Source organism: Hordeum vulgare, chromosome 5H, assembly GCF_904849725.1.
Source record: "Hordeum vulgare subsp. vulgare chromosome 5H, MorexV3_pseudomolecules_assembly, whole genome shotgun sequence".
Classification (NCBI taxonomy): domain Eukaryota; kingdom Viridiplantae; phylum Streptophyta; class Magnoliopsida; order Poales; family Poaceae; genus Hordeum; species Hordeum vulgare.
In genome coordinates, this window is record NC_058522.1 from 1,258,294 (window position 1) to 1,285,437 (window position 27,144).

General features: G+C 47.0%; 1 protein-coding gene and 2 pseudogenes across 1 annotated transcript; all 3 read left to right on the forward strand.

The window, feature by feature from the left end:
- Positions 1-2,030: 2,030 nt before the first annotated feature.
- On the forward strand, positions 2,031-15,229 carry LOC123452438 (annotated as a pseudogene).
- A 4,508-nt stretch (positions 15,230-19,737) lies between these two features.
- On the forward strand, positions 19,738-22,190 carry LOC123399257 (annotated as a pseudogene).
- Positions 22,191-24,257: 2,067 nt separating this feature from the next.
- LOC123398573 (sugar transport protein MST8-like) lies at positions 24,258-26,010 on the forward strand. The gene is made up of 3 exons (XM_045093030.1): positions 24,258-24,580; positions 24,819-25,448; positions 25,540-26,010. Exons 1-3 carry the CDS (start codon positions 24,272-24,274, stop codon positions 26,008-26,010), a joined length of 1,410 nt encoding a protein of 469 aa, XP_044948965.1. The 5' UTR covers positions 24,258-24,271.
- Positions 26,011-27,144: the final 1,134 nt, after the last annotated feature.

Below are 27,144 nucleotides of genomic sequence, written 5' to 3' on the forward strand. Positions count from 1 at the left end.
TTGCGGCGAACGCGAGGGAGGTATGGGACTCTCTCAAGGTGCGGTTAGTCGGAGCCGATCGCGTGCGGGTGGAGCGGCTGGCCACGCTCCGAGGCGACTTCGAGCGGCTGCGCATGGACGACGGCGAGTCCCTGGACGCATTTGCGGGGAAGATCAGCGGGATGGCGGCGCGTTACGCGGGGCTCGGATCGACCCTGGACGACGCCGCGATGGTAAACAAATTGCTCAACGCCGTGCCGGATCGCATGTACGTGGCGGTGGCCGGAATCGAGCAATTCTGCGATGTCTCGCCCATGGTGTTCGAGGACGCCCTTGGTCGCTTGAAAGCCTTCGACGAGCGGCTGCGTCGGCGCGGGCAGGACGGTGCCGACCATGGCGTGGAGCAGCTGATGCTCACCGCGGAGCGGTGGCGTGCGCGGGAGCGCCGGCGAGGCAGTGTGCGGGACGACGACGACGACGGCAAGAGCGTGGCGTCAAGCGTCCGGTAGAACCGACGCGGGCGCTGCTACCACTACGACGAGCGGGGTCATTTCAAGAAGGATTCTCATCGGAGGAAGGGGCCGACGGCGGAGGAATATGCGTTGATGGGAGACGTCGACGTCGAGAACGCCGCGCTACTCTAAGCCACGGCTTAGGGGGTGAGTGTTGCGTTGGAATAAGCCGCGGCGGCGAGCTAGCGCGCCTCGTGCGTGTGTGGGCGCCCACCAGGTGCGTCTGGTGCGTCGGGTCCGCGGCAGTGGCGTGCGTGTGTGCGTGCACAGTGTGCGCGGGCCGCCAGGGTAGGGTGGCGCCGTGTGCATGCGTGTCTGTTAGATACTACGTCTAGGGGAGCGTAGCGATCGGGAGGGTTCGGTGCGTCGTGGGCGTTGCAGGCGCGCGCGGAGGACGCCGCCAGAGCGTGCTAGGTCATGGGCGCGAGCAGGCAGGAGCGCGGAGAGCATGTCCTTCGTGTGCGTGGTATAAAATCCTAGTGTTGGACATTGTAACAAGTGGGGGTGAGTACGAGCTCGCCGGAATACACAAATAGCCGTTCGGGCGACAAGGTGTTCGTGCACCGGGAAATCTTGTGTGTTGTCTCTTCCTCTCTCCTTTCTTGTCTCCGATGATCTGTAGCAGGGGGTTCCATTTTTACACTAACAATGCACAGGACGCCACCTGATCCAGGCTAGGTAGGCAAAGGAGGAGACACATGCGCTAACCAGCCCTACAAGCCGTACGTCAGGAATCTGGAATTCCTTTTAAAGATGCTCACATCACATCACAGATACTATGTAACTTCAAATGCAAAGTTGATTTACACCAGCTAGGAGGGACAACATAAATGAAAAAACATGCTGTAAATGTATAGTGGGTGGTTCAAATCCGATCGTGAAATAGACATGTACTCCCCTTGCTTCGAAGCAATCGTTCTTGCTCATAGGTGAAACTTGTCTAATATAAGTTCGTTCTTGCTCCTAGAGAATTAATATGAGCCGGAGAGATCGAGCACCGACGTTTATACAGCACTGAATCAGCTACTACATTAGATGTGTATATGAGACAAAAGAGTGTATATTGTACAAGAGCTTTCCTTTTCAGCAAAGAACAAAGGAATAAAGAACCTGCCTAATAACAAAGTACGTAGTGGAAGACATGAAAGAGGGAAAATGACATGATTTATTAATTACGTCTGGCATGGTAAGGCTGCATCAGCAAATGTCTCCATGACCACTTAGTAGCACGCATGCTTGTACTCCAGCAGTCCGGATTGACGTCTCCAGCAGTCCGATTGCTACCCTTGTGTGAGGTAATTTCCTTTACTCCTAAATCTAATCTTGTTAGCACAACAACCAATCTATTTTTTTTTGTTTGAGCTGCTAGTACAGCAATTTAGTATGAGCTGATTGTTCTCGTATTGGTGGTTGATTATTAATTTAAATACGTATGATTGCAGTATACTAGTATCATACGTAGCACTGTACATATTATTTTTTGCATGCATATTTAATTATTTATCAACAAATTCAATATGTGTTGACGTTGGATTTGGCATGTGTGTTAAGCAGATCATGGGCACCGGAAACTGCTCTGATGAAGCAATCCGTGACTTCTCTAATCACATAGATGGGCAATTGGTGCGAGTGAATGCTCTTCTGGTGGCGAGCACCATCGTGATAGGAGTTATGGTCGGGATCGGTGCCTATGGTCAGCGCTTCCGTCACCATCCCCTGACCGGCTTCCTCTTCGTTGGTGCCAACACTGGTGGAAAAAAGGCCTTTGGTCGCGGTTCGCAACTGCCATTAGTCGCGGTTGCGCAACCGCGACCAACTAAGCGTGACTAAAGCCCCCCACCTTTAGTCGCGGTTTCTTAAGAACCGCGACTAAAGGCCCGTCCACGTGGGCGCCAGGCGGCCGTCGGGGCGGAGGACCTTTAGTCGCGGTTCTTCTGGCCAACCGCGACTAAAGGCCGCCACAGGTTTAGGGTTTTAGCGCGCGCCCCCCCCCCCCCCCCCCTAAACCTGTTTTCTGTTTAATTTGTATTGTTTTATTTCTTTTGTGCTTTATTTTAATTTTGAAGGAATTTCATATATTCTACGGTACTACATACATGCATATGAATGTACAATTTCAAACAAATTTGAAATTAGAACCAAAAAGAATTCAAGAGGAATATACAATATATATTCAATATCATCGGATGACCATATACAATTTTGAACAAGTTTCCATACATAATTTAATGCATATAAAGTTCTACGTCCTCGTAATGGTGTTCTCCTTTAGGATGGAGGACTTCCCTGCTGAACCATCCAGCTAGTTCCTCTTGAAGTGGTCGGAAGCGAGCTTCTGGACTAAGCATCATCCGGAGGTTATTCCTCCCCGCATTGGTATCACTCGGAACCCGCTCAGAGGTGTATCTCCGGATCATCTCACAGACATAGTATCCACATAGATTGGTCCCCGCTGGCTGAATATCCCCAGCATTCTTAGGCTTTGACCTTTTGAATTCTAGCTCTTTTTTGAATTCACCGACCTTTGTATCTACGAACCGTCTCCAAACCCTACGAGGCAAAGAAAATTAAATGAACAAGAGAGTTATTAGTTACTTGATATTAGGAAATGAACGAAATAGGCCGATCGATATAGAGCGCAAATGAATGAAAATAATTACTTCTGCAGCATTCTTCTCATGCCGCCCCAAAGCTTTGGATCCATATTCAGAGAGTCGTGGACGAGACATTCTGAGGTGTTAACTTTAATTACTAGCAGAATCCAGTGGAACCTGCGGACACGATACATGCACAGTACGTCATGCATAACTCATCGATTAGCCGGCCACATACCATGCATGGAGTAAACAAAAGAGAATGTGCTCAAGACAGAAACACTCACCCAAAATGGTAAGGAAATAGAATATCACTTTTGAGTTCCTGCTTTGTAAGAAACTGCCACAGGTCTGCCTCCATGTCGGCGGGGTGATGCTCCAACACATGTCCATTAACGATGTGTGGGTCAATGAACCCAACATCATGGATGTTCCTTACTCTGCATTCCTTATTCTTCATTCTGCATGTATAATAGCGGACACAACAATATAGTTAGGACATATATATAGTGCAGGCAATATGAACGAGATGGGGTAGAAATAAATCACTTACAGAACGTAGCAACTGATGATAGATTTGTCGAGATCGCGCAGATTGAAAAGCTGGAACAATTCACTCAGTTCAATTTGTACATAGTAATGTTTGAAGTGATGCTCATGTCTAACTTCCGCATAAATATAATCTTTGGCGTTTTTATTTTTTATGTAACCCTTGTACCATTTCAGCAGACCTTTCATTTGTGGAGGTAGATCCTTTTCCTGCGCAGGCTCGACGAGAGGCCCATTCTTGACATATGTAATTACTACCTCCTTCACTGGCGCCTCATCAAGGCCTAACAGTTCACGAAGAGTAATACCTAAGTTGGCCGCTTGTTCTCTGGCACTCGTTGCAGTCAATCCCTGTGCTGCCGCAGCTTGTATGATCTCGGGGGCATCCGGACCGGCGGCTTCCACTATAAGCGGGGCAATCGATTGTTTACTTTGTTCCCCGAGCTGGGCAACTTGTTTCCCGCTTTTTTTACTTTCGGCCTTCTCCCGCTCTTTGTTCTCCTTGAACATGAGTGCCTGCCTGCGAAGTTCACGTGCATAGTCGTCAGGCAGATTCTTCGCGGCTTGGGACGGTGTGCTCAAAAATGACTTAGCCCACTTCTTTTGCTCATCAGAAAATACTGGCTTGGGCTCGGGCTCTCTTTTCTTCTTGCAGTCCGCCTTCCATTTCTCCAAATCAGCAGCCGCGGCCGCGTCGACTTCCTCGGCACTACGTTCCCAAGGCCTTGTGGGGAGAGGCTTCAGTGATGGCTCCGGTACCTTTGTGGTCTTAGGTACATAAGGGTCCGGGTTAATAATCCAGGACTGCTTCTGCTTCTGCTTCTTTGCCGGAGGTGGATTGGGGGGCGGCGTCTGATCACCCGCCGGACGAGGACTGGGGGGCGGCGTCTGATCACCCGCCGGACGTTGTGGACTGGGGGGCGTCGGCTGACGTGACGGAGGTGTAGGTGAACCGCCACCACCACCACCACCACCACCACCACCGCCACCGCCACCACCACCACCGTAGGGGGGTGGACTTGTTGTCCTTGGCGCCTCGCCTGGAAACTTGATAAACTTCTTTTGCCATAGAATGAAATGGCGCTTGACATCTCCAAGTCTTTTCTCCCCTTCAGGTGTAGCAATGTCAATCTCCAGGTCCTCAAACCCTTGGACTATGTCCTCCACCGTGACACGAGCATAGCCATCTTGAATGGGGTTGTTGTGGTGGAGTGCTCCAGGTAAACATGGTAAAGCACTGCCGATGGCTACCTTCATGGACATGTTCCCGATAGGATAATACAGATGACATTCTTTCATCTCCTTTATATCGTCCACGGGGTAGCGAGGAGGCTCCGGTGCAGTAATTTCGACCACCAGAGGCTCCGGTGCAGTAATTTCGACCACCAGAGGCTCCGGTGCATTAATTTCGATCGTCGGTGCATCTGCACCAGCCGGTGGGGCCTCCGTGGAAGCCACGCTGCTTCTCCGCTGCTGGCTTCCGAGATCCGCTGGATGATCTTCATGCTGCACCCGAGCTGCATCTCTTTCGGCTACTAGTACACTCATGGTTTTCTTCATCACATCCATTTCCGATGCCAACCGCGCCACAACATCTGCTTCCCGATCCATCTTTCTCTTACGGCTTCTGTAACCGTACGGGTCATCGTTCTGGGGGAACCCTATTTTCCACGGAATGTGCCCCATGCCTCGTACACGTCCTCCGTGTTCAGGATTCCCGAGGGCTTTTGTCAGCGCGTCGTTCTCTCTGTTGAACTTGATCTTCCCCTCTTGAGCATCCCTCATTGCGTCAATAAGGGCTTGGGTGGGTTTAATTAATTTGCCCCGGTAAACACACTCCCCTGTCTCCGGGTTCAGCGTTCCCCCATGCCCGTACCACCAGCTTTTGGCCCTTGGGTCCCATCCCTCCGTACCTGGACGGATTCCTCGCGCCCTCAGCTCGTTCTCCATCTTCTCCAACCTAGGCAACAAAATGCGATACCCTCCTGGCCCCATAATATGATTGTACTCCTTCTTAGCCGCATTTTCCTTATTTTTTTCGATATTTGAATGAACTGCTCCGATTTCTTTTGCTTCACAAATTCTGGCCAATCATGTTTCAGTTTCTCATATTGTCCTTTGAAATCCGGAGTCTTGTTCTGCTTGACAAAGTCATGGGCTAGATTTTGCTTGAATTTCCGGAATGCGTCGGCCATCTTATGAAGAGCGAACTGTTTGACTAGCCTCCTCCTCTCCTTGTTTTCCTCAATCTTGTTACCCTCCTCATCGAATTTGTTGTATTCCGGAGGTAGAACGAAATGTTCCATAAGCTTCTTGAAGCAATCTTTTTTTGTTCTCTTATCGACAAAAGTGAAACCTGCAGCAATTCGTGCCTTCTTTGGCTCATTCCACTCCTGGACGGTGATCGAGACGTTGTCTCTAACAACGGCTCCGCATTGGCTGACAAACTTGGTGGCGTTCTTGCGGGGCTCCAGCGGCCTGCCGGTTGCACTGTCGACAACCTCGATGGTGCATGTTTCTCCTTGTTTCATCGTCTTGGTTGCGCCACGCTTTGACGACGTACTCGATTGTTTCGACGATCCGGCCGAGGGCTAAAATAAGAAAGAGAGTCGCGCGCGTTAGTACACACATATTTATTCAAATCAGTTAGTTTGTATCACCAGAGGCTCAATGTATATATATACCTCGGCGCCGGAGGTGGTTGCTACTTCCATTTGAAGATCGTCGTTTATCGACGTTTGTTCGGCATCATCTTGCTGACGGCGCCCTTCATCTTCACCGTCAAGGTTCAGATAAGAAGAGATATCATCTTCTTCTTCTCCGGTCGGCACATATAGAATATCGCCGTTTATGATGCCGAACATATGTGCTTCACCGTCCGGATCATAGTTGTCCATAATCGGGTCAGCTCTATCGTCCGCCATTATGTCAGTCCTGAAAACATGTAGTAAAAACAAATTAATTAAGTGAAGAAGGGGGGCGGTGGCGGTGGCGGTGGCGAAAGGGCGGTGGCAAAAGGAGGGGGCGAGGAAGGGGTGGGAGAGGGTGTCGCGGTAGAGCGCGAGACGGGGCGGCAGACGACGGCGTCACGGAGAGGGAGACCCGGGACCATACTTTTTTTCTCATCACTGCCGTGTGTACTAACCACACGAGTATGAGACCCGGGACTGTGCAGGTGCATCGAGAAAATACTTTCTTTGTTCCTAAATAATTGTAGTTAAAAAAACTAGACTATCTTTTTTTGACTATAATTATTTAAAAACGGAGGGAGTAAATATTATGTAAGTATCTCATTATTAAAAGAGGAGTTGGTTCCGTTGCCTCTCCTACTCCCTTTGTTTTTTCGTCCCATGACTCCCTCTCTTCTTGGTTTTCTGTTGATTTTTTGATACTCACAATTGATCCCACACATAATTTAAACTACACAAATAAAGTAACTTGAAATAATCTAAAAGATAATTGATACATTCCCAAAATCATGTCCTGCAATAACTCAACCAAAATAGATAGTCTTAAACTCAACCAAAAATGGTGAACTTTTCCAAATTCGCTAATTTTTTTCAATTTAGATTGATTAATTATTTAAATTGATGATTTTTTAACTCGATGATCTTTTTTATATTCGATGAAACTTTTTCATATTTGATAGTCTCTGTTCTTTTTCATATTCGATGAAACTTTTTATATTCGATGAAACTTTTAAATAGATAGTCTCTGTTCTTTTTCTTCCAAGACGTTCTTCCAAGACGTTCTTTTTCTTCCAAGACGTTCTTCCAAGACGTTCTTTTTCTTCCAAGACGTTCTTTTTCTTCCAAGACGTTCTTCCAAGACGTTCTTCCAAGACGTTCTTTTTCTTCCAAGACGTTTTTCCAAGACGTTCTTCCAAGACGTTCTTCCAAGACGTTCTTTTTCTGCGAGCCCTGTCGGCATCGATGGGCGCGGGGACGAGGGCGGCTATGAGCGCAGCGACGAGCGCAATGCTTCGAGCGGAGGAAGCGAGGAAGGCGGCGACAGGAAGCGAGGAAGGCGGGCGCGGCGCGGGAAAGATGAAAGGATAGGGGTGAACCCTTTAGTCGCGGGCGAGGGTGACGGCGGGCGGCGACGACGGCGAGGGCGACGGCGGGCGGCGTCGACGAGGGCGAGGGCGACGGCGGCGGCAGGCCTTCGGCGCGCGCGGCAGAGAATCGGAGAAGACGAGAGAGATGGAGAAGACGGCGGAAGGGGAGGCGACCCGCACTTGTATTTATAGCCCCCCCCTTTAGTCGCGGTTGGGGACGAGACCCGCGACTAAAGGTACCCTTTAGTCGCGGGTCGCCTCCCCAACCGCGACTAAAGGGTTTTTGGCGGGTTTTTTGCGTTCCCGCGCCCCCCCCCCCTTTAGTCGCGGTTGGGGAGGCGACCCGCGACTAAAGGGTAACCTTTAGTCGCGGTTTGCCAAACCAACCGCGACTAAAGGCCCCCCCCAAATCTTCTTTTATTTTCAGAACCTTTTATCTTTTTCTTTTCAGAAAAATCATCATTGCTTTTATAGAAACTTCAAACATTTTATTTTCTGTTTTCTAAGCATATTTTCGTAGGAAAAATATGCATAGAGACAATGCATTGAATCTGCCTAAAACGGGACAGAAAAAAGAGAATCCATTTAAAGGGAACATTGGCCACAGCCTCTCTCCCCCCCGGCCTGGGCCGGCCTTCGGCCTCGACCCATCTTGCTCACGCCTACCTGGTGCGGTGGCTGTGATGCCCCGCTGAGAGGCCTCTCGCCCGAGCCGTGAGCGCGCCGCCCCTTTCTTCTCCTATCCGCCCGCTGAGAGGTCGTTTTTGCGTTCCCCGCGCGCAACGACCTTTAGTCGCGGTTGGTCTGGCCTTTAGTCCCGGTTGCACCAACCAGCCGGGACTAAAGGTTAGATGACCAGCTCTGGATTCCTCTTCTTCCCGCCATTTCTTCCCTGTCTTCCCGCCTCTTTCTTCCCGCCACTTTCTTCCCGCCTCCTGTCTTCCCGCCTCCTGTCTTCCCGCTCCCATTTTTCCCGCCATTTCTCACTACATATATGTAGCCCGGCTTGGCCAGCATTATCACATCTCTACAATCTCTCATCACTCTCTCATGGCTTCCACCGCACCCACTCTAACCTACCAGCAGGTGGAGGAGCTTTGCGCCTCGAACTACCCTTGTCCACCGGGCTACCGCGTCCCCACCGGCTGGAGCCTAAGCGCCGGCGGCGTGCCGGTCCCTCCCGTCCCTCAGGGTACCGCGCGCCGGGCGGCCATCACGAACCACTACTACCTCGACCTCACGCCGGAGCAGCGGATGAATCCCCGCTGGCATCCCGATAACCAGCATACTTGGGACGCCTTCTTCATCAATCGGCGTGAGAGGGCGCTCGCCAGGTATGAGGAGGACGGTCTGCCTCCTGGGAACTTCCACGAGGCCGGCCGTCGGCTATGGTGGTACGGCCGGACTCTGCAGAGCGTCATGGACTACATCACGGCCGGCGATATCCCCCGCCTGCGCTACCCTCAGTTCGAGCCACGAGCGCCGCCCGACGACAGCGACGACAGCAGCGACGACGACGGCGGCAACTTAGAAGGCGACGACTACCACTACAACGACGACGGCGGCTATGAAGACTACGAGTATGCATATTATACGCCTAGGAAGGAGTATGACTAAATCACTCCAAATTTCATGTATCATCAGTGGTATCTCGAATCATTCGAAAATGGACACCAAACACATCACGGGTAATATAATTCACATGATCCATTCAACAAAGTTTGGTACAATAAATTATTGCACATCATTTCTTCCCTTGTGTCCCTGCTTGCTTACGATTGTGCCGTATCCATGGAGCATCCTCATCATTTAACTTAATGCTTGGGTCGGTGTTCACTTTGAAGGGCGGAATTTCAGCAAACATATTATAATCTTCTGACATGTCTGTCTTGTCCTCCACTCCCACGATGTTTCTTTTCCCTGAAAGAACAATGTGGCGCTTTGGATCATCGCATGATGTACTGATCGTTTTCTTATCTTTCCGTTTCCTCGGTTTGCTACTCATGTCCTTCACATAGAAAACCTGAGCGACATCTTTCGCTAGGACGAATGGTTCGTCAAGGTAACCAAGATTGTTGAAATCCACCATTGTCATTCCGTATTGCTGGTCCACCTTTACCCCACCTCCTGTTAGCTTGAACCATTTGCACCGGAACAAAGGGACCTTAAAGGAGGGTCCATAGTCAAGTTCCCATATCTCCTCTATGTAACCATAATATGTGACCTCTTGCCCATTCTCGGTTGCTGCATCAAAGCGGACACCACTGTTTTGGTTGGTGCTCTTTTTATCTTGGGCGATCGTGTAAAATGTATTCCCATTTATCTCGTACCCTTGGAAAGTCGTTATAGTCGAAGATGGTGTCTTGGCCAACATGTACAGCTGATCTACAACATCATTGTCATTCATTAAATGTTTTCTCAACCAACTGCCGAAAGTCTCCATGTGGGCCTTCCTAATCCAGGATTCAGGCTTCCCCGGGTTGTCAGAGCGTAAAATATTCTTGTGTTTCTCAAAGTACGGAGCCACCAAGCTGGAATTGGTCAGTACAGTGTGGTGTGCTTCAGTCAGAGAATGGCCGTCCATACATATCGTTGATTTCCTTCCGATCGTGCCTTTTCCACTTAGTCTCCCCTCGTGCCGCGATCGAGGAAGACCAATCGGCTTAAGGTCAGGAACAAAGTCAACACAAAACTCAATTACCTCCTCATTTCCATAGCCCTTGGCGATGCTTCCTTCTGGCCTAGCACGGTTACGAACATATTTCTTTAATACTCCCATGAACCTCTCGAAGGGGAACATATTGTGTAGAAATACAGGACCGAGAACGAAAATCTCTTCGACTAGGTGAACCAGGAGGTGCGTCATAATATTGAAGAAGGATGGCGGGAACACCAACTCGAAACTGACAAGACATTGGATCACATCGTTCTGTAACCGTGGTAGAACTTCTGGATTGATTACCTTCTGAGAGATTGCATTGAGGAATGCACATAGCTTCACAATGGCTACTCGAACATTTTCCGGCAGGAGCCCCCTCAAAGCAATCGGAAGCAATTGCGTCATAATCACGTGGCAGTCGTGAGACTTCAGGTTTTGGAACTTTTTCTCCGCCATGTTTATTATTCCCTTTATATTGGACGAGAATCCAGACGGGACCTTCATACTGCTCAGGCATTCAAAAAAGATGACCTTCTCTTCTTTGGTCAGAGCGTAGCTGGCACGACCTTGAAACCATTCCGGATGCCGGTCATCAGGGTCTTTCAAACGTTGCTGGTCCTGCCGTGCTTCCTTTGTATCATTTGTCTTCCCATACACGCCCAAGAAGCTTAGGAGGTTCATGCAAATATTCTTCGTAACGTGCATCACGTCGATTGCAGAGCGGACATCTAGGACTTTCCAATATTCTAGCTCCCAGAATATAGATTTCTTCTTCCACATGGCTGCGTGCCCGTCAGCTCCCTTCGGAACTGATTGTCCGCCAGGACCCTTTCCAAAGATGACTTTCAAATCCTTGACCATATCAAATACCTCAGCACCAGTGCGTTCCGCAGGCTTCGGCCGGTGATCTGCCTTGCCGTTGTAATGCTTGCCTTTCTTTCTTACTGGATGAATTTTCGAAAGAAATCGACGATGCCCAAGGTACACGTTCTTCTTACAATTTGGCAAATGTACACTTTCAGTCTCATGTAAGCAGTGCGTGCATGCATTGTATCCCTTATTTGACAGTCCCGAAAGGTTACTAAGAGCAGGCCAATCGTTGATGGTTACGAAAAGCAACGCTCGTAGGTCAAATTCCTCTTGTTTGTGCTCATCCCACACACGGACACCACCCCACAGCTGTAAAAGTTCATCAACTAATGGCCTTAGGTACACATCGATGTCGTTGCCGGGTTGCTTCGGACCTTGGATGAGCACTGGCATCATAATGAACTTCCGCTTCATGCACAACCAAGGAGGAAGGTTGTAGATGCATAGAGTCACGGGCCAGGTGCTATGGCTGGAGCTCTGCTCGCCAAAAGGATTCATGCCATCCGTACTTAGAGCAAATCTTATGTTCCTTGCGTCAGCTGCAAAATCTTTGAACCATCTGTCGATCTTTCTCCATTGCGTTCCATCTGCGGTGTGTCTCAACTCCCCGTCCGACTTACGGTCCTCTTTGTGCCATCGCAACAACTTGGCATGCTCTTTGTTCCTGAACAGACGTTTCAACCGTGGTATTATAGGAGCATACCACATCACCTTGGCGGGAACCCTCTTCCTGGGTTTCTGGCCCTCAACATCGTCACCAGGGTCATCGCCTCTGATCTTATAACGCAATGCAGTGCATACCGGGCATTCATTCAAATTCTCGTATTCACCGCGGTAGAGGATGCAGTCGTTGATGCATGCATGTATCTTCAGAACCTCTAAACCTAGAGGGCAGACAACCTTCTTTGCTTCGTACGTACTGGTGGGCAACTCGTTATCCTTTGGAAACATATTCTTCAACATTTTCAGCAAGTTTTCAAATGCCGAGTCAGCTACACCTGCCTCTGCCTTCCATTTCAGCAAATCCAGTGTGCAGCCCAGCTTTTTCAGACCATCATCGCATCCGGGGTACAGCGCCTTTCTGTGATCCTCTAACATGCGATCCAAATTCTCCCTCTCCTTTTCAGTTTCGCAGCGTCTCCGTGCATCAGCAATGGTCCGACCAAGATCATCAACGGGATCATCACGTGCCTCTTCTTCACCTTCCCCTTCACCTTCAGCATCCTCCATGAAAGTATCACCGAAATGAGCAAGATAGCTTTCATCGATGAAATCATCCCCTTCTTCATCTTCTTCCATTATAACCCCTGTTTCTCCATGCTTGGTCCAACAATTATAGCTTGGCATGAAACCGTGCCGAAGCAGATGCATGTGAACATCTCTTGAGGAAGAGTAACCCTTCTGATTCTTACAGTTAACACATGGACAGATAACAAAACCCCCCCGCTTGTTCGCATTAGCCACTACGAGGAAATCTTTCAAACCCGTAGTGAACTCGCCGGAGAGTCGGTTAACGTACATCCATTGCCGATTCATCTGCATTATTATAATATAAAATATATAATTAACCATCATGCATTTGTTAAACTAACTAGCTACAAACAATATAAATTAAACAATGAACTACACACATGCATATTTTATCAATGACACATCAAAGGTTCATCAAGTTGCTAACCGCGATCGAGGAGTGTGGCTCCAACACTTCATGTCATGTTTGTTTCATGCTCTTGGGGCATTTCATCAAACACCTTATGTGCATAAGAGGAACCAAAAGCAAACCTAAACCCTAAGTGTGAAGAGAATGGCTCTAAATGGCTAAGTGTTGGCTGCTGGATGGGTATATATAGGGGAGGGGCTTTAGTTGCGGTTGGCCTGGCAAACCGTGACTAAAGGTGCCCGAAGGCCTTTAGTCGCGGTTGTCCTGGCCAACCGCGACTAAAGCCCCTCACGTGCACCAGCTGGCCACCGAGCGCCCTGGGCCCAGGCCTTTGGTCGCGGTTCACCTCCAGAACCGCGACTAAAGGTCCCATTAGTCGCGGTTCCTACAGCTTCGCGACTTATGGGGCTGGACGGAAGCCTGTTTTTCCACCAGTGCAACACCTTGTTCCTGCCCATCCTCTCGTATGTTAACTCTACCATTGGTAATCAAGATGTCATCGCCATTTTCTCTGGTCCACACATCATATCAGGGAGTTGTCACACACAGGACCACATCATCTCTGTCTTCGTATGGGCTAGTCTTATTCAGATTGCTGGCCTCAACACCACTGCAATAGTTGCTGGTGATGATAAGGAAGGTCGCAACATCACCCCTCCTGCCACAGTACTGCTTGTTCAAGCAATATGGACTTCCTACCTTGCCGTTAATTTGCTAGGAAAGGATTTTTATTCACCGAGACAATGGTCGCTAAAGAATGTGGAGCCCGGAGACGTATTGGTCCTTCTTCCATCCTTTGCTCTTATCGTTGCTAAACTCCTTCTCAAATATTATGCATGGTACAGTGCAAGAAGTTCGTTAGCATTTGGGCGCAATCCACATCTCATTGTTGGATACATGGAGCAGCTAAAAGATGAAAAGCAGCATGTCGGGCCAACAACTGAGCATTCCCTTCCTCCACTCATAGTTGCAGGAGAGGACATAAGATTGATAAATCTTAAAAGGGTGCCTTGTGGTTACAGTCTCAAATTGTTATCCAACCAAGCTGATGGGGCAAGGATTGAAAACAACAGCTTAGTGACCATTGACAAAGTTTGGCAGTTGCAGGATGACATGCTTCCGAGGTCTTCAAGGGAACAGTTTAAAGATTTATGCTTTTCATTCGCGTTGTTCAAGCTGCTAAGATGCCGATTTGCAAGGCATACAATTGTTGAGACTTGTTTCATGAAGGCCTATAACTTATTGCCACACATGTTGCTCCAGGATAGTGATGATGAAAGAGCATTTGATGTGATTACACTTGAGCTTTCTTTCCTTCACGATTATTATTGTTCATCTCTCACAACCTCATATTCGAGGAGTTGGCTGCCCATTTTGAGCATATTTATATCTCTCTTAAGCATGGGTTAGAGCTTGTTCTATATGTTGGATGAAACTCTTTATATGCCGGGGGAAGCTTCATGGAATGATTCACAGATTGAATGTATCATGGAATGTGATACATTGACCTGGAAACATTATGGAAAGTGGTACTTGGATGATGTACCCGTATTTTTACTTGCGTCACTAGTTGTGCTTTCCGAGCTGCGGGAGATTGCTTCTTACATCTGCTCTAAGTGGACTAAAGTATCCCTCATCTGCCACTATGTTAGGCATGCTTCTTCTTGGCAGCAATCACCTTGGAAGAACAAGTTACTAGGCCTTGTGCTACGCAGAAAATGCAAGCTGCTAAATCATTGGGTGGACAAAATGAACCAGTGCTCAGTATTGACCCTCAACCCAAGAACAACTCCACTGGCTCTTCTTCATCGCCTCATCCTTGTGCTTGACCGGAAGAAGGTACCGACAGCTGTGAAGACTGCCGTCCTCAAGCCACTGAGGAACCGAAGCAATGGCGTGGCATCCCTATGCACAAGGCTACAACTGCAGGCCGACAACAACCCTTTCTCACAGTCCAATGGCGTCAAAGGTATTGCTAATACAATGCTGGTGGCTCACATTGCCACGAGCATCCTGGAAGTGAGTAGATCGGGGAAGGCTGACTTTGATCATAAGATCGCCGCCACACACTTGTCACGCTACTGCGCCTACTTTGATCATAAGAATGGCGCAGAGCTCGGCAAGAAGCTGATTGAGCTGTTGGAGGATAAAGGAGAAGAGGAGGCATGGGAGGTCCTCATGGACTTCTGGTCCGAGATGATCCTCTATGCCGCCCCCTCGGACGCTCACGCCGAGGCCATTGCGCGGGGCGGGGAGCTGATAACGCTCCTGTGGGCCTTGCTCACCCACGTCGGGATCATCAGCCGGCCAGAGCCCGCCACGCCTAACAACGCTCGTTGTGATGTTTAAGTCGTACACAAGTACTACTAGTCATGTGTTTCGATTCACTACTTTTCTGTTCTGTCGTTCATCTTGATTGGTGCTGTGTGGTCTGGTGTGATGTGCTACTAAAAAACTGCCCGTGTCATGTGTTTCGATTCACTACTTTTTTGATCTTTCGATTCATCTTGATTGGTGTGGTGTGGTGTGGTGTGCTACTAAAAGAACTGTTGTTGTCATGTGTTTCGCTTCATTACAATTTCTGATTGTTTGATTTGATCTTGATTGGTGTTGTGTTGCTGCTTAAGGGCATATAATTATAACTTACTGCTTCCCAACATTTGGTTACATATATATGGATTTGTACGTCGTAAATGGACGCTCTTCAATCTCTAAACACCAAAGTCGTGGTATATTATTTACCAGGATCGGCACAGTAGTAGTAGATTAATTTGTCGAGTCGTTCAATTCCTGCTACGCATCAACATTAATCCACATAATTAACTAGGTTTTCCCCAAACTAATTAATAACTAACTCTATGATAAACATCCTCTAGCTAACGACCACACTAGGGATATATATCTAGCCAAAGGAGATCAATCATCAAAACTATGATGGACTGAGCCAGTCCATCGATGTTGGTCATACGGCGTTGGATGACGTCAAGTGGACATTTCGGAGTCTGCCATTGCCCTCAACAAAGCACGGAAGCGCTTCTAGTACCAATGCGTGGCCTAGATCCGGCCCATCTCCTCGATGGGGATGCCCTTGGTCTCCGGCAGGAAGAACTAGATGAAGGCGGTCATGAGGAGCTCGCAGACGCCAAAGAAGTAGAAGGGGCCGAACTTGAAGTGGTAGAGCATCATGATGAAGATATGGGCGATGATGAAGGTGAAGGCCATGTTGAAGACCACCACCATGCTCTGTGCCGCTGACCGGATCTCTAGCGGGATTACATATATTTACTAGTATTTACAGTCTGTTGCAAGATTACATATATTTACTAGTAGTGTAGATGGTGTTTCTAAAGCTACCACAAATTAAATTACAGTAGCTTAATTATCTTGTTAAAAGCGGTTGGAAGGCCTATATCACAAGTCACATCATATGCCCTTGAGCCGATTCTCTCTTTGTTTGCCAAGGGCAAGGAAGATTGTCTTGGAGTTATATTGGTTATGTTCTAAGCCGATGGCTGTTAAACATGTCATGTAAGAAAGAGGAACCTGTTCGGTTCTAAAACGCGTGTAGGCGCAACTACTTTGGACCACACTCCCAACAAGTATTATTCATTCCCATCCCTGCGTGTGGTGCAACTACGTTTGTTACCCGCGGGATGACACTTTAGTTATCCCTCAAGAATGACAATTTTAGTAATCCGAGGTGGCAAATGTAGTTGAGAAAACATGACAACTCGCTCTGTTTTGGTTAACTATAGTGACCTCCGGGATGACACTTTAGTTATCCGGAGATAGTTTTCATATGTGTTTAACTAGTTGTCACATGTGGTCCAACCATAATTGTTATGTATGTTAATCATAGTTGCCACATATGTTTATCAGGTTGGCACGTACGCGCAACTGCAGTTGTCATCTAGCAATCAATCATAGTTGCCATGTGAGTTTACCTAGTTGCCACATACGCACAAACACAGTTGCCATCTAGCAACAGACGAGCGTTGTGTGGGCGAAAAACAGTTCGCCCACACACGCGTGGACTAGGTGGTGACTATGTGGACAGAAACTGGTTTGCCCACAGATCGTAGCTGTCTACCACACGATGCGGGTCGTGTGGGCGAACTCTCAAACGCCCACAAACACGATGATGCCTACGTTGCACTGAAATTTCAACAGATTCCTTGAAGATTCATGCAAAACAGAATGGATATTATCATTTGGGTAAAATAAGAGTTGGCATGAGGGCAAAGTAGAAACATGTCACACGTGTGGGCATTATCATTTGGGTTAAATATATGTAATATTGGTAGTAATACCAGGGTGGTGAAGATTCCCCACCCCCCCTCGCGTCGTCTCACGTAGGCGACTCGGGGGCGACTCGGGGGCGATTAGGCCTCTCCTTGCCGCCGTTGACGGCGGCCTTCAGCCGGCCTGTGGCAACGGCGGGACTTCTTCTACCTCCTCTCCAGCCTTCCCGTGTTTTTTTTGAACTCAAACCGCATAACAATCGTTCTACGGTATTTCACCCTTCCCGTGTTAGCTCTTCTCCCTGCTCGCCCGCTTCGTCTTCGATGGCGCGGCGCGGGAGCTGCATCTAGGTTGCAGCCGCGGGATCCCATCGCGGTGGCCTCCCCGCGAGTTTTGGCATTGCTTGATGTGAGGCTGCACCATATCATGCTATAAGTGAGACAAGTCGCACCCACTAGTCATCATCACATATATATAGGTCTAATTGTTTATTTTATTTTATCAAGGGAGAATGCCCGTTCATATTGTCCAAATGGACGGTTATGTATAAATGAGCTCAGTTTTCAGAAAAGATACCATCAAAAACTTTTTCAACAAGCAAGCAAAAGCCAGCCTGAACTGGTTTTCATTTTCTAGAAGTCAATAAATAGATAAGAAATGCATTTTGTCGATGCTTGTTCTTATTGAAAAAGTCAACCAGATATTTTGAAGTTTTTAAAAAATCTGAAAAAAGGCACACAATGCCATGCAAATGTATACTGTACATGGGTGCAAATTTTCATGAGAAAATACATTGACATCGTGAGCTAGACAAAGATGAAAAATTGCTAATTTTGAAAATAGTGAACAGCATGGTGCACTGTGCACCGTTCCCTATATAAAACCAATGATTTTCATTTTTTTGTGTATCTTACGAATCAATGTATTTTATCCTCAAAATTTACATGCATATAGTATACACCCATATGTTAATGTATGGTTTATTTTTTATTTTTCAAAGCTTCAGAATGTGATTTTTGAACGTTTCTAATAAAGGGCTCCATGAAGCCCGGCAACTAGATACAAGGGAGTACGTCAGGGATCGAAGACAACATCGATCAAAGGGAGGCCAAAGTGCCAAATACCGTATTGTTCACACTTTGGAGTTTGGAACACATGATTCTCCTACTGTCTAAAGCTTCTACTCCCTCCATTCCATAATATAGTGCGTCCTCGGTTTTTAAGTTTTAAGTTTAACAATGGATTTAATCAATGTGGATGATTGCAACGGAAGGAAAAACTGTACCATCAAAAACTTCATTCATATACGAATTCAATAATATAACTTTTGCTCCCATCGCAATCTGTCTCATTGGTTAAATTTATGGTGAAATTTAGACCTCGCAAAGCGCATGCGCACTACATTGTGGAATGGAGGAAGTATCACAAATTTAGCTCACTTGACAGTCACACTCACACAGCCGGACATAAAGCGATAGGACATCTTGCCAGCGCGCGGAATCATCGCAATTGAATTTGATGTGCTAACAAACGAGAGACGGTGTGCATATGATTCAACTACCAAAATTTATAACATCCAATCAGTTCCATCAGATTCAGATCAATCATGAAATATATGTTCACAATCTCTTCATTTGATCTTGTACATGTTGATGCATTCTTCTGAGAACTTGGTCTGATTTTCTATTAATTTGTGAAACCTTTTTTTTCCTTTTTCTATTTACGGTGAAAACTTGGTCTAACTCAAAAAGGTATACATTTGGACAATCATAACTAGAACCATATTTATCTGGAAACAGCAGAAAAATAGTTTATTTATTGTACATTTCGATTTTATTTTATCTTCACATGCATGAGGAAAAAGGAAGATCAGGGAGGATTCATATATCAATTGAGGCTACACTAAAAAATTTCACTTCTTAAATTAGGCGCCGATCTCCTTAGCCATGTTGAATTGCATGCTTAAATGCTCAGCTGTTTTCAGCTCAAAAAATCCGGGGCTGGTCACTCCGTGCCGTTTTGATTGAATTGCATTAACCGACCAACACATTTATTTATAAGCGTAAGCGAATGAGAAAGATGTGCAGCGTATTTCAACAAGGGCTGAATCTTATGGAGCTCCTGTGCATAGCAACATGTAGTCCAAGCCACCGGGTGAAGGTAATCTTGAGTACATGAAAGAAGTGTGAGTGAGACGAACAGATACGTACCAAAGCTATTTTGCTCTTTTGTTTTTACAAAGAACCATGGAATAAAGAACATGTCTAGCATCCAGATCCAAGGAATAAAGGGAACAAAGGAAAAGTGGAAAAAATGAAAAAGACAAAAAGGGAAAAAAGGCATATATTAGTTATATCTTGCAGGGTAAGGTTGCAGGAGAATGGTGCATTTGCAAATGTCGGGATGGACTGCTAGTAGCAATAGATAACACACATATTTCCATGACCTCGTAGCACGCATGGTTGAAAACCGACGCTCAAGGAAACAATCCAGCAGTCCGAATTGGGGTCTCCAGCATTCTGATTGCCACCCTTGTGTAAGGTCATTATTTCCTTTAGTACAATAATCTATGAGCTAGTTTGGTCTTAATGTTGTTCTATCAGTGAATCAATTGAATGCTTATATTGCAGCATAGCATCATTGGACGAATGGTTGTGTTCTTTTTTGCATGTTTGTCAACATCTTCAACTTGTACTGATGTTTGAATTTGATATGTATGTTAAGCAGATCATGGGCGTCGGAAACTGCTCCGACCAAGCAATCACTGACTTCTCTAAGCACATAGATGGGCAGTTGATGAGAGTGAACGCTCTGCTGGTGGCGAGCACCATCATGATAGGAGTTATGGTTGGGATCGGTGCCTATGGTCAGCGCTACCGTCACCATCCACTTACCAGCTTCCTCTTCCTTGGTGCCACCACCTTGTTCCTGCCCATCCTCTCCTATGTTGTCTCTACCATCGATAGTAATCTAGGTGTTGTCACAGTTTTATCCGATGAACACATAATACCAGGGTGGTGTAGTACACGTAGCCACATTTACACTGTGTTCGTATGGGCTAGTCTTGTTCAGATTGCTGGCGTCAACATAACTACAATGGTTGCTGGTGATGACAACAAAGGACGAAACATTACCCTTCCTGGCACGGTACTGCTTGTTCAAGCAATATGGACCTCGTACCTTGTCGTGTACTACCTAGGAGGGGGATATTATTCAACGGGACGATGGTCCATAAAGCATATGGATCTTGCAAATGGATTACTGGTTCTTCCATTCTTTTCTCTTCTCATTGCCAAGCTACTTCTCAAATATTATGCTTGGTATGGGGCAAGCAGGTCATTAGCATTTGGGCGCAATCCTCATTTCATTGTTGGATACATGGAGCAACTAAAAGCCGAGCTAGCAAGTGAGCATTTCCTTCCTCCCCTCATTGTTACAGGAGAGGACACAACATTGGTACAAAAGGAGCCTCATGGTTATAGTATCAAATGGTTATCTAACCAAGCTGATGGGACAAGGATAGACAACAACAACTTAGTGACCACTGATAAAGTTTGGAGGTTAGAGGATGATATATTTCCGAGGTATTCAACCAAGCAGCTAAAAGATATATGCTTTTCGTTTGCATTGTTCAAGTTGTTAAGATGTCGATTTACAAGGCATACAATTGCTGAGTTTGGTTTCATCAAGGCCCATAACTTATTGTCACACGTGTTGCTCCAGGATGTTGATGATGAAAGACCACTTGGGATGATTGCACATGAGCTTTCTTTCCTTCATGATTATTATTATTCATCTCTCCCAACCTCATATTCAAGCAGTTGGCTACCCATTTTGAGCATATCTATTTCACTTCTAACCATGGGTTGGAGCTTATTATATGTATTGCTCACAACAGTTGCGATTTCGCTGTATGCATCTACGGGATTGCCACATCATCAAGGGCAGATGCAGTGTTTTATGAATTGCCAACCTTCATTCCAGAACGAATATGAACATGTTTTCTATAGTTCTTCGAACCGGATACAATATGGAAATGTTTTCTTCGATCTTGCCCCAGTGGGTTTGCTTGCGGCACTAGTTGTGCTTGCCGAGGTGCGGGAGATTGCTTGCTACATCTGCTCTAACTGGACTAAAGTATTCCTGATCTGCTCCTATGTTAGGCATGCTTCTTCGTGGCAGAAATCACATTGGAAGAAGAAGATGCTTAGCCTTGTGCTGCGCAGAAAATGCAAGCTGCTAAATCATTGGGTGGACAAAATGAACCAATGCTCAGTCTTGGCACTCCACCCAAGCACAACTCCAGTGCCTCTTCTCGGACGCCTCATCCCACTGCTTCACAGGAAGAAGGTACCGAGAGCAGTGAAGACGGCTCTCTTCAAGCCAATCAGAAGCCCCAATTGGAAGAACAGAAGCAACAGCGTGGCATCCCTTTGTACAAGGCTATAACTGCAGGCCGACAACAATCCGCTCTCTGCATCGAATGGCATCAAAGGTGTAGCTGATACCATGCTCGTGGCCCACATTGCCACGAGCATCCTCGAAGTGAGAGCATCGGAGCCACCGCGCCAGGCTGACTCAGCTAATGAGGTTGCCGCCACACACTTGTCACGCTACTGCGCCTACTTGGTGGCCTACGTCCCCGAGCTACTCCCCGACGGCAACGAATGGTGCAAAAGCTTGTACAAGGGCATCAAGAAAAAAGCCAAGCGCGCACTCGCGGCATCCGGCAGCATCGGGCCGGCGTCATCGAGTCCCGAAGCGCTGGTCCAGGCGCTGAGTGTAGGGTCTGAAGAGGCGCACGACCTGCTCAAGAATGGCGCGGAGCTCGGGAAGAAGCTGGTGGAGCTGGCGGGGAATGAAGGAGAAGAGGCGGCATGGGAGGTCCTCGCGGAATTCTGGTCCGAGATGATCCTCTATGCCGCCCCGTCGGACAACGTCGCCGCCCAAGCCGAGGCAATTGCGCGCGGCGGGGAGCTGATAACGCTTCTGTGGGCGTTGCTCACGCACCTCGGGGTCATCAGCCGGCCAGAGGCTGCCATGCCTAACGCTCCAGGTGATGTTTAAGTCGTACAAGTGCTAGCTAGTCATGTGTTTCAGTTCACTACTTTTTCTGTTGTTTCATCTTGATTGTTGTGGTGTGTTGTGGTGTGGTGTGCTACTAAGAATTTGGTTGTGTGTTTCATTTCAGTACATACACTTTCAGTTCCTTGATTTCAAAATGACATACAATAATATATATATATATATATATATATATATATATATATATATATATATATATATATATATATATATATATATATATATATATATATATATCCTGCTCCAATGTCGTGTGCTTCATTAACATTTTGTTGCATGGATTTGTACTTGGTAAATGGGTATCCTTAATTTGTCTTAACGAGATAGTCGTGGTGTATTATTTCCGAGGATCAGCACAGCTGTAGTACATTGTTGAGTCGTTTAATTCCTGATACACATCAACATTAATCCACTTAATTAACAATAAACATTGTTAATAGCCAGAAGAGATCAAAACGACGGACCAAGCCAGTAGACGTAAGCAATAAACATTCACACCTCTATTTTTACCCGTCATTCTTTGTTATCATGATTGATATTCATATTCATCTCCTCTTCTTATATAGTACACGGCCATGAGGGAGAAGACCCTACCAGAGCAACGCGTGATTGCTGTTGCAGAGGAGCTTGCGACCTTTCTGAGGACGGAAGCTATAGATGACAAAGGACGATTTAGTGTAGCTATGGGCCATTACTGATGTTCGTCCATGTAATCGAATAGACGGGCTCTAGTCTCGATAATTCAGATCTTCATATAATTGTATATATATGCTCGCTTGTAAGATAAGTTAATCTTATATATATATGCATAATTATTTTTATTTAGAACTATATGAAAACTAATTTCCGAACACCAAACGAGGCATCACGTTAATCTCCCGAACACCTAAACCTTAAAACCCTAAAACCCAAAAATAAACAAAATCTGTAGAAACAGGGCCGAGACTAAAGGTTAGGCCTTTAGTCCCGCCCCTTTAGTCTCGGTTGATGAACCGGGACTAAAGCCCCTTACAGGCCGGGGCTATAGGCCCTGTCTCCACTAGTGTGATCATCATATATTCAAGGATAGTTCACTATATATTGGAATATCTTTGGTGCTCCCTCTGTAAACCAATATAAGAGCATTTAGATTACTAAAATAGTAATGTAAATACTCTTATATTAGTTTACAAAGGTAGTATTCGTTAAGGACTCTTTATAACTTGGAATTTTTTCTGTAAATTCATGAACATGATTTTTGAAATACGTTCTGACCAAATTTGTTCCTTACTAAAAATTAATTAGAAAATACAAGAGTGTAAATAAGAAAACTAAAAGGCAAAAAAAAAAAAAATCGTAGCTAGCGATGAGAGACGTACTTGTAATAAATTTATAACGATCATATATAGCAGTAGCACTAGCGATCAGTTTTTTTTTTTCAGACAAAGCTAGCGATTATAACCTTTTTATTTTGTACGCATAGATAGCTAGCAGCGACCAGATTTGTTTTTGGGAGATATACGGTGACGCTGAATAAGATGTGTTTTAATTGGATAAGGATCAATGTTAGTTACACGACTCGAGAAGATGCTAACTGTTGAGATTTGACCGATCCATGCAACGTGTGTATACAGTACATTTTAAATCCTTGTGACTAGATATACTCTTGCTTATCCACCCATGGAATTAAGTTTAAAACGGTCTCCTTGACCATCACTTGCATCTATATATACTACTACCACAACAAAGCTAGCTATTAATCAGTCTTAACCTATCTTCCTCCTCCTCCTCCTCGTCGTAGTAGTACGTACCCTTGCGTCTAATCGATCTGCCATGGCGGTCACCGGCGGCGACAAGGATTACCCCGGCAACATGACGGTCTTCGTCTTCCTCGCCTGCCTCGTCGCCTCCTCCGGCGGCCTCATCTTCGGCTACGACATCGGCATCTCGGGTAATACATATATATAATCTTGTCAAACTCAAGTCCATGGCGATCTATCCATGGATTTGTTCAACCAAGATACATACATACATTAATCTTGATTGATCCACCGTACGTGCATGTACGTAGGCGGCGTGACGTCCATGGACCCGTTCCTGATGCGCTTCTTCCCGTCGGTGTACGCCAAGGAGCAGGAGGTGGTGGACACGAACCAGTACTGCAAGTTCGACAGCGTGCTGCTCACCCTCTTCACCTCGTCGCTCTACCTCGCCGCGCTCGTCGCCTCCCTCTTCGCGTCCGTCATCACCCGCAAGCTAGGCCGCAGGGCCACCATGCTCGGCGGCGGCCTCGTCTTCCTCGTCGGCGCCGTCCTCAACGGCTTCGCCGTCAACATCGCCATGCTCATCATCGGCCGCATCCTCCTCGGCATCGGCGTCGGCTTCAGCAACCAGGTACGTACGTTGCATGCATGCATGCATGCTCGTTGGAGTAGATCGGATCTGAGACGTTAGTTTTCTTCTTCCTTTAAACATGTACTCCTAGATGGGATCTGATCACAACCTCTCGACTATAAACATGCATGCATGCATGGTTGATCACGTCTATCTGCAAAGTTTGTTAAAAAAAAAATTGATGTGCACGTACGTCTAGATTGTTGTGTTTTTGTTTGACGTGCATGCGTGTGTGCAGGCTGTTCCATTGTACCTGTCGGAGATGGCGCCGGCCAAGATGCGGGGCATGCTCAACATCAGCTTCCAGCTCATGATCACGGTGGGGATCCTGGCGGCCAACCTCATCAACTACTTCACGGCGAAGATCGCCGGCGGCTGGGGCTGGCGCATCAGCCTGGGGCTGGCCGCCGTCCCGGCCGTCATCATGGCCGGCGGCTCCCTCTTCCTCCCCGACACGCCAAACTCGCTCGTCGCACGCGGCAAGGAGGAGGAGGCGCGCGCCATGCTCCGCCGCATCCGTGGCACCCACGACATCGGCCTCGAGTACGACGACCTCGTGGCCGCCAGCGAGGCCTCCAAGGCCATCGGGAACCCATGGAAGACGCTCCTCGAGCGCCGGTACCGCCCGCAGCTCGCCATGGCCATCCTCATCCCCACGCTGCAGCAGCTCACCGGCATCAACGTCGTCATGTTCTACGCCCCCGTGCTCTTCAAGACCATCGGCTTCGGCGGCACCGCCTCCCTCATGTCCTCCGTCATCAGCGGCGGCGTCAACATGCTCGCCACCTTCGTCTCCATCGCCACCGTCGACCGCCTCGGTCGCCGCAAGCTCCTCCTTGAAGGCGGCTGCCAGATGATCCTTGCCCAGGTTGCTACACACACACTCATTAATTATACATACACTCCATTGATACACACACACACACACACTCAATCAATTGTACATGAGTGGCTTGCAGATTGTGCTTGGGACGCTGATCTGGATCAAGTTCGGCACGGACGGGGTGGCCACCATCTCACGCTCCTACGCCATCGGCGTGGTGTTCTGCATCTGCGTCTTCGTGTCGGCCTTCGCGTGGTCATGGGGGCCGCTGGGGTGGCTGGTGCCGAGCGAGATCTTCCCGCTGGAGATCAGGTCGGCGGCGCAGAGCATGGTGGTGGTCTTCAACATGGCATTCACGTTCATCATCGCGCAGATCTTCCTCATGATGCTCTGCCGCCTCAAGTTCGGCCTCTTCTACTTCTTCGCCGCCTGCGAGCTCCTCATGACGGCCTTCGTCTACTTCTTCCTCCCGGAGACCAAGGGCATCCCCATCGAGGACATGGACCGGATCTGGGCCACGCACTGGTACTGGAGGCGCTTCGTCGTCGACGGCAATGGCGGCCGACGTCGAAATGTCCAGTTGACGTCGTCATCCAACGCCGTATGACCGTCATATATAGTTTTCATGATTGATCTCCTTTAGCTTTAGCTAGCTATATATATATCCCTAGCTAGTACGTGTGGTGGTTTGCTAGAGACCGTTTAATTATCATATCATAGAGTTAGTTCATTAATTAGCTTCGGGAAAACTTATAGTTAAGTGTGTGGGTTGATGTTGATGTGTAGCAGACTAGCAGCTAGAGATGATCGACTCAACAATGTACTACCTACGTACGTACTGCTGTGATGATCCTGTTACGTTAAATAATACTATACCACGAGTTTCATGTGATGATCCTTACATGACTTGCACGGATAGGGCTATAATCACGTCTCTGCATTTAATTCATGAGTACATTTTTAAAATAATGAATTCTAGAACGCATGAGAAGAATTGTACTCCCTCCATTCAAATATATTGCTTATTCATTTTTCGAGATTGGCTTCGACCATTGATAAGGTTAATTAAACATGCATATATATATATATATATATATATATATATATATATATATATATATATATAAGATGTATACTGGCCCCCATTCAAAGATGTGTATCGTAGATGATTAAAGACTCGTTTCACATACGAATGTGTCGATTCGATGTGCCTTGTTTAACACGCATGTCATATATTACTGATTGAACTCTTCGTCAGAGATGAGTGGAGCATTTTGGAGGCCGGGCTATCAGCATTGAGACGACGTTGTGATGTGTGCAGCGTGCATTTATAATGCATGTACGCTGGCTATTAACTGGGAATACACAGGTGCCACGATTGATGAGCTAGATTTGTACATGGGCCTGGGATTGTAGGTACGCGATGTGCGTCCAAAGCAGAATATGAATTTTCCTCATGTCTGGTCTGGTGTCATTAAATGGTATGGATGGCTCAACTAATCATAATCATGTTACATTTAGTGGTCGTCCCCTTAATCTGGCACACTGGATATTAAAAAAAATCCGGCACACTGGACATTAGCGATTTCGTCATGAATGGAATGGAACTCTTCTTCGAGAAGTGTGATTCAGGTAATCACTCGACTGATTTATCAAAATTTGTGCTTCTAGTTTTGGGATTCGGTTGAGTGTGCCGGGAATCTCAACAAACCCAAAAAAAGTTATTCGTACAAGTTAAAGT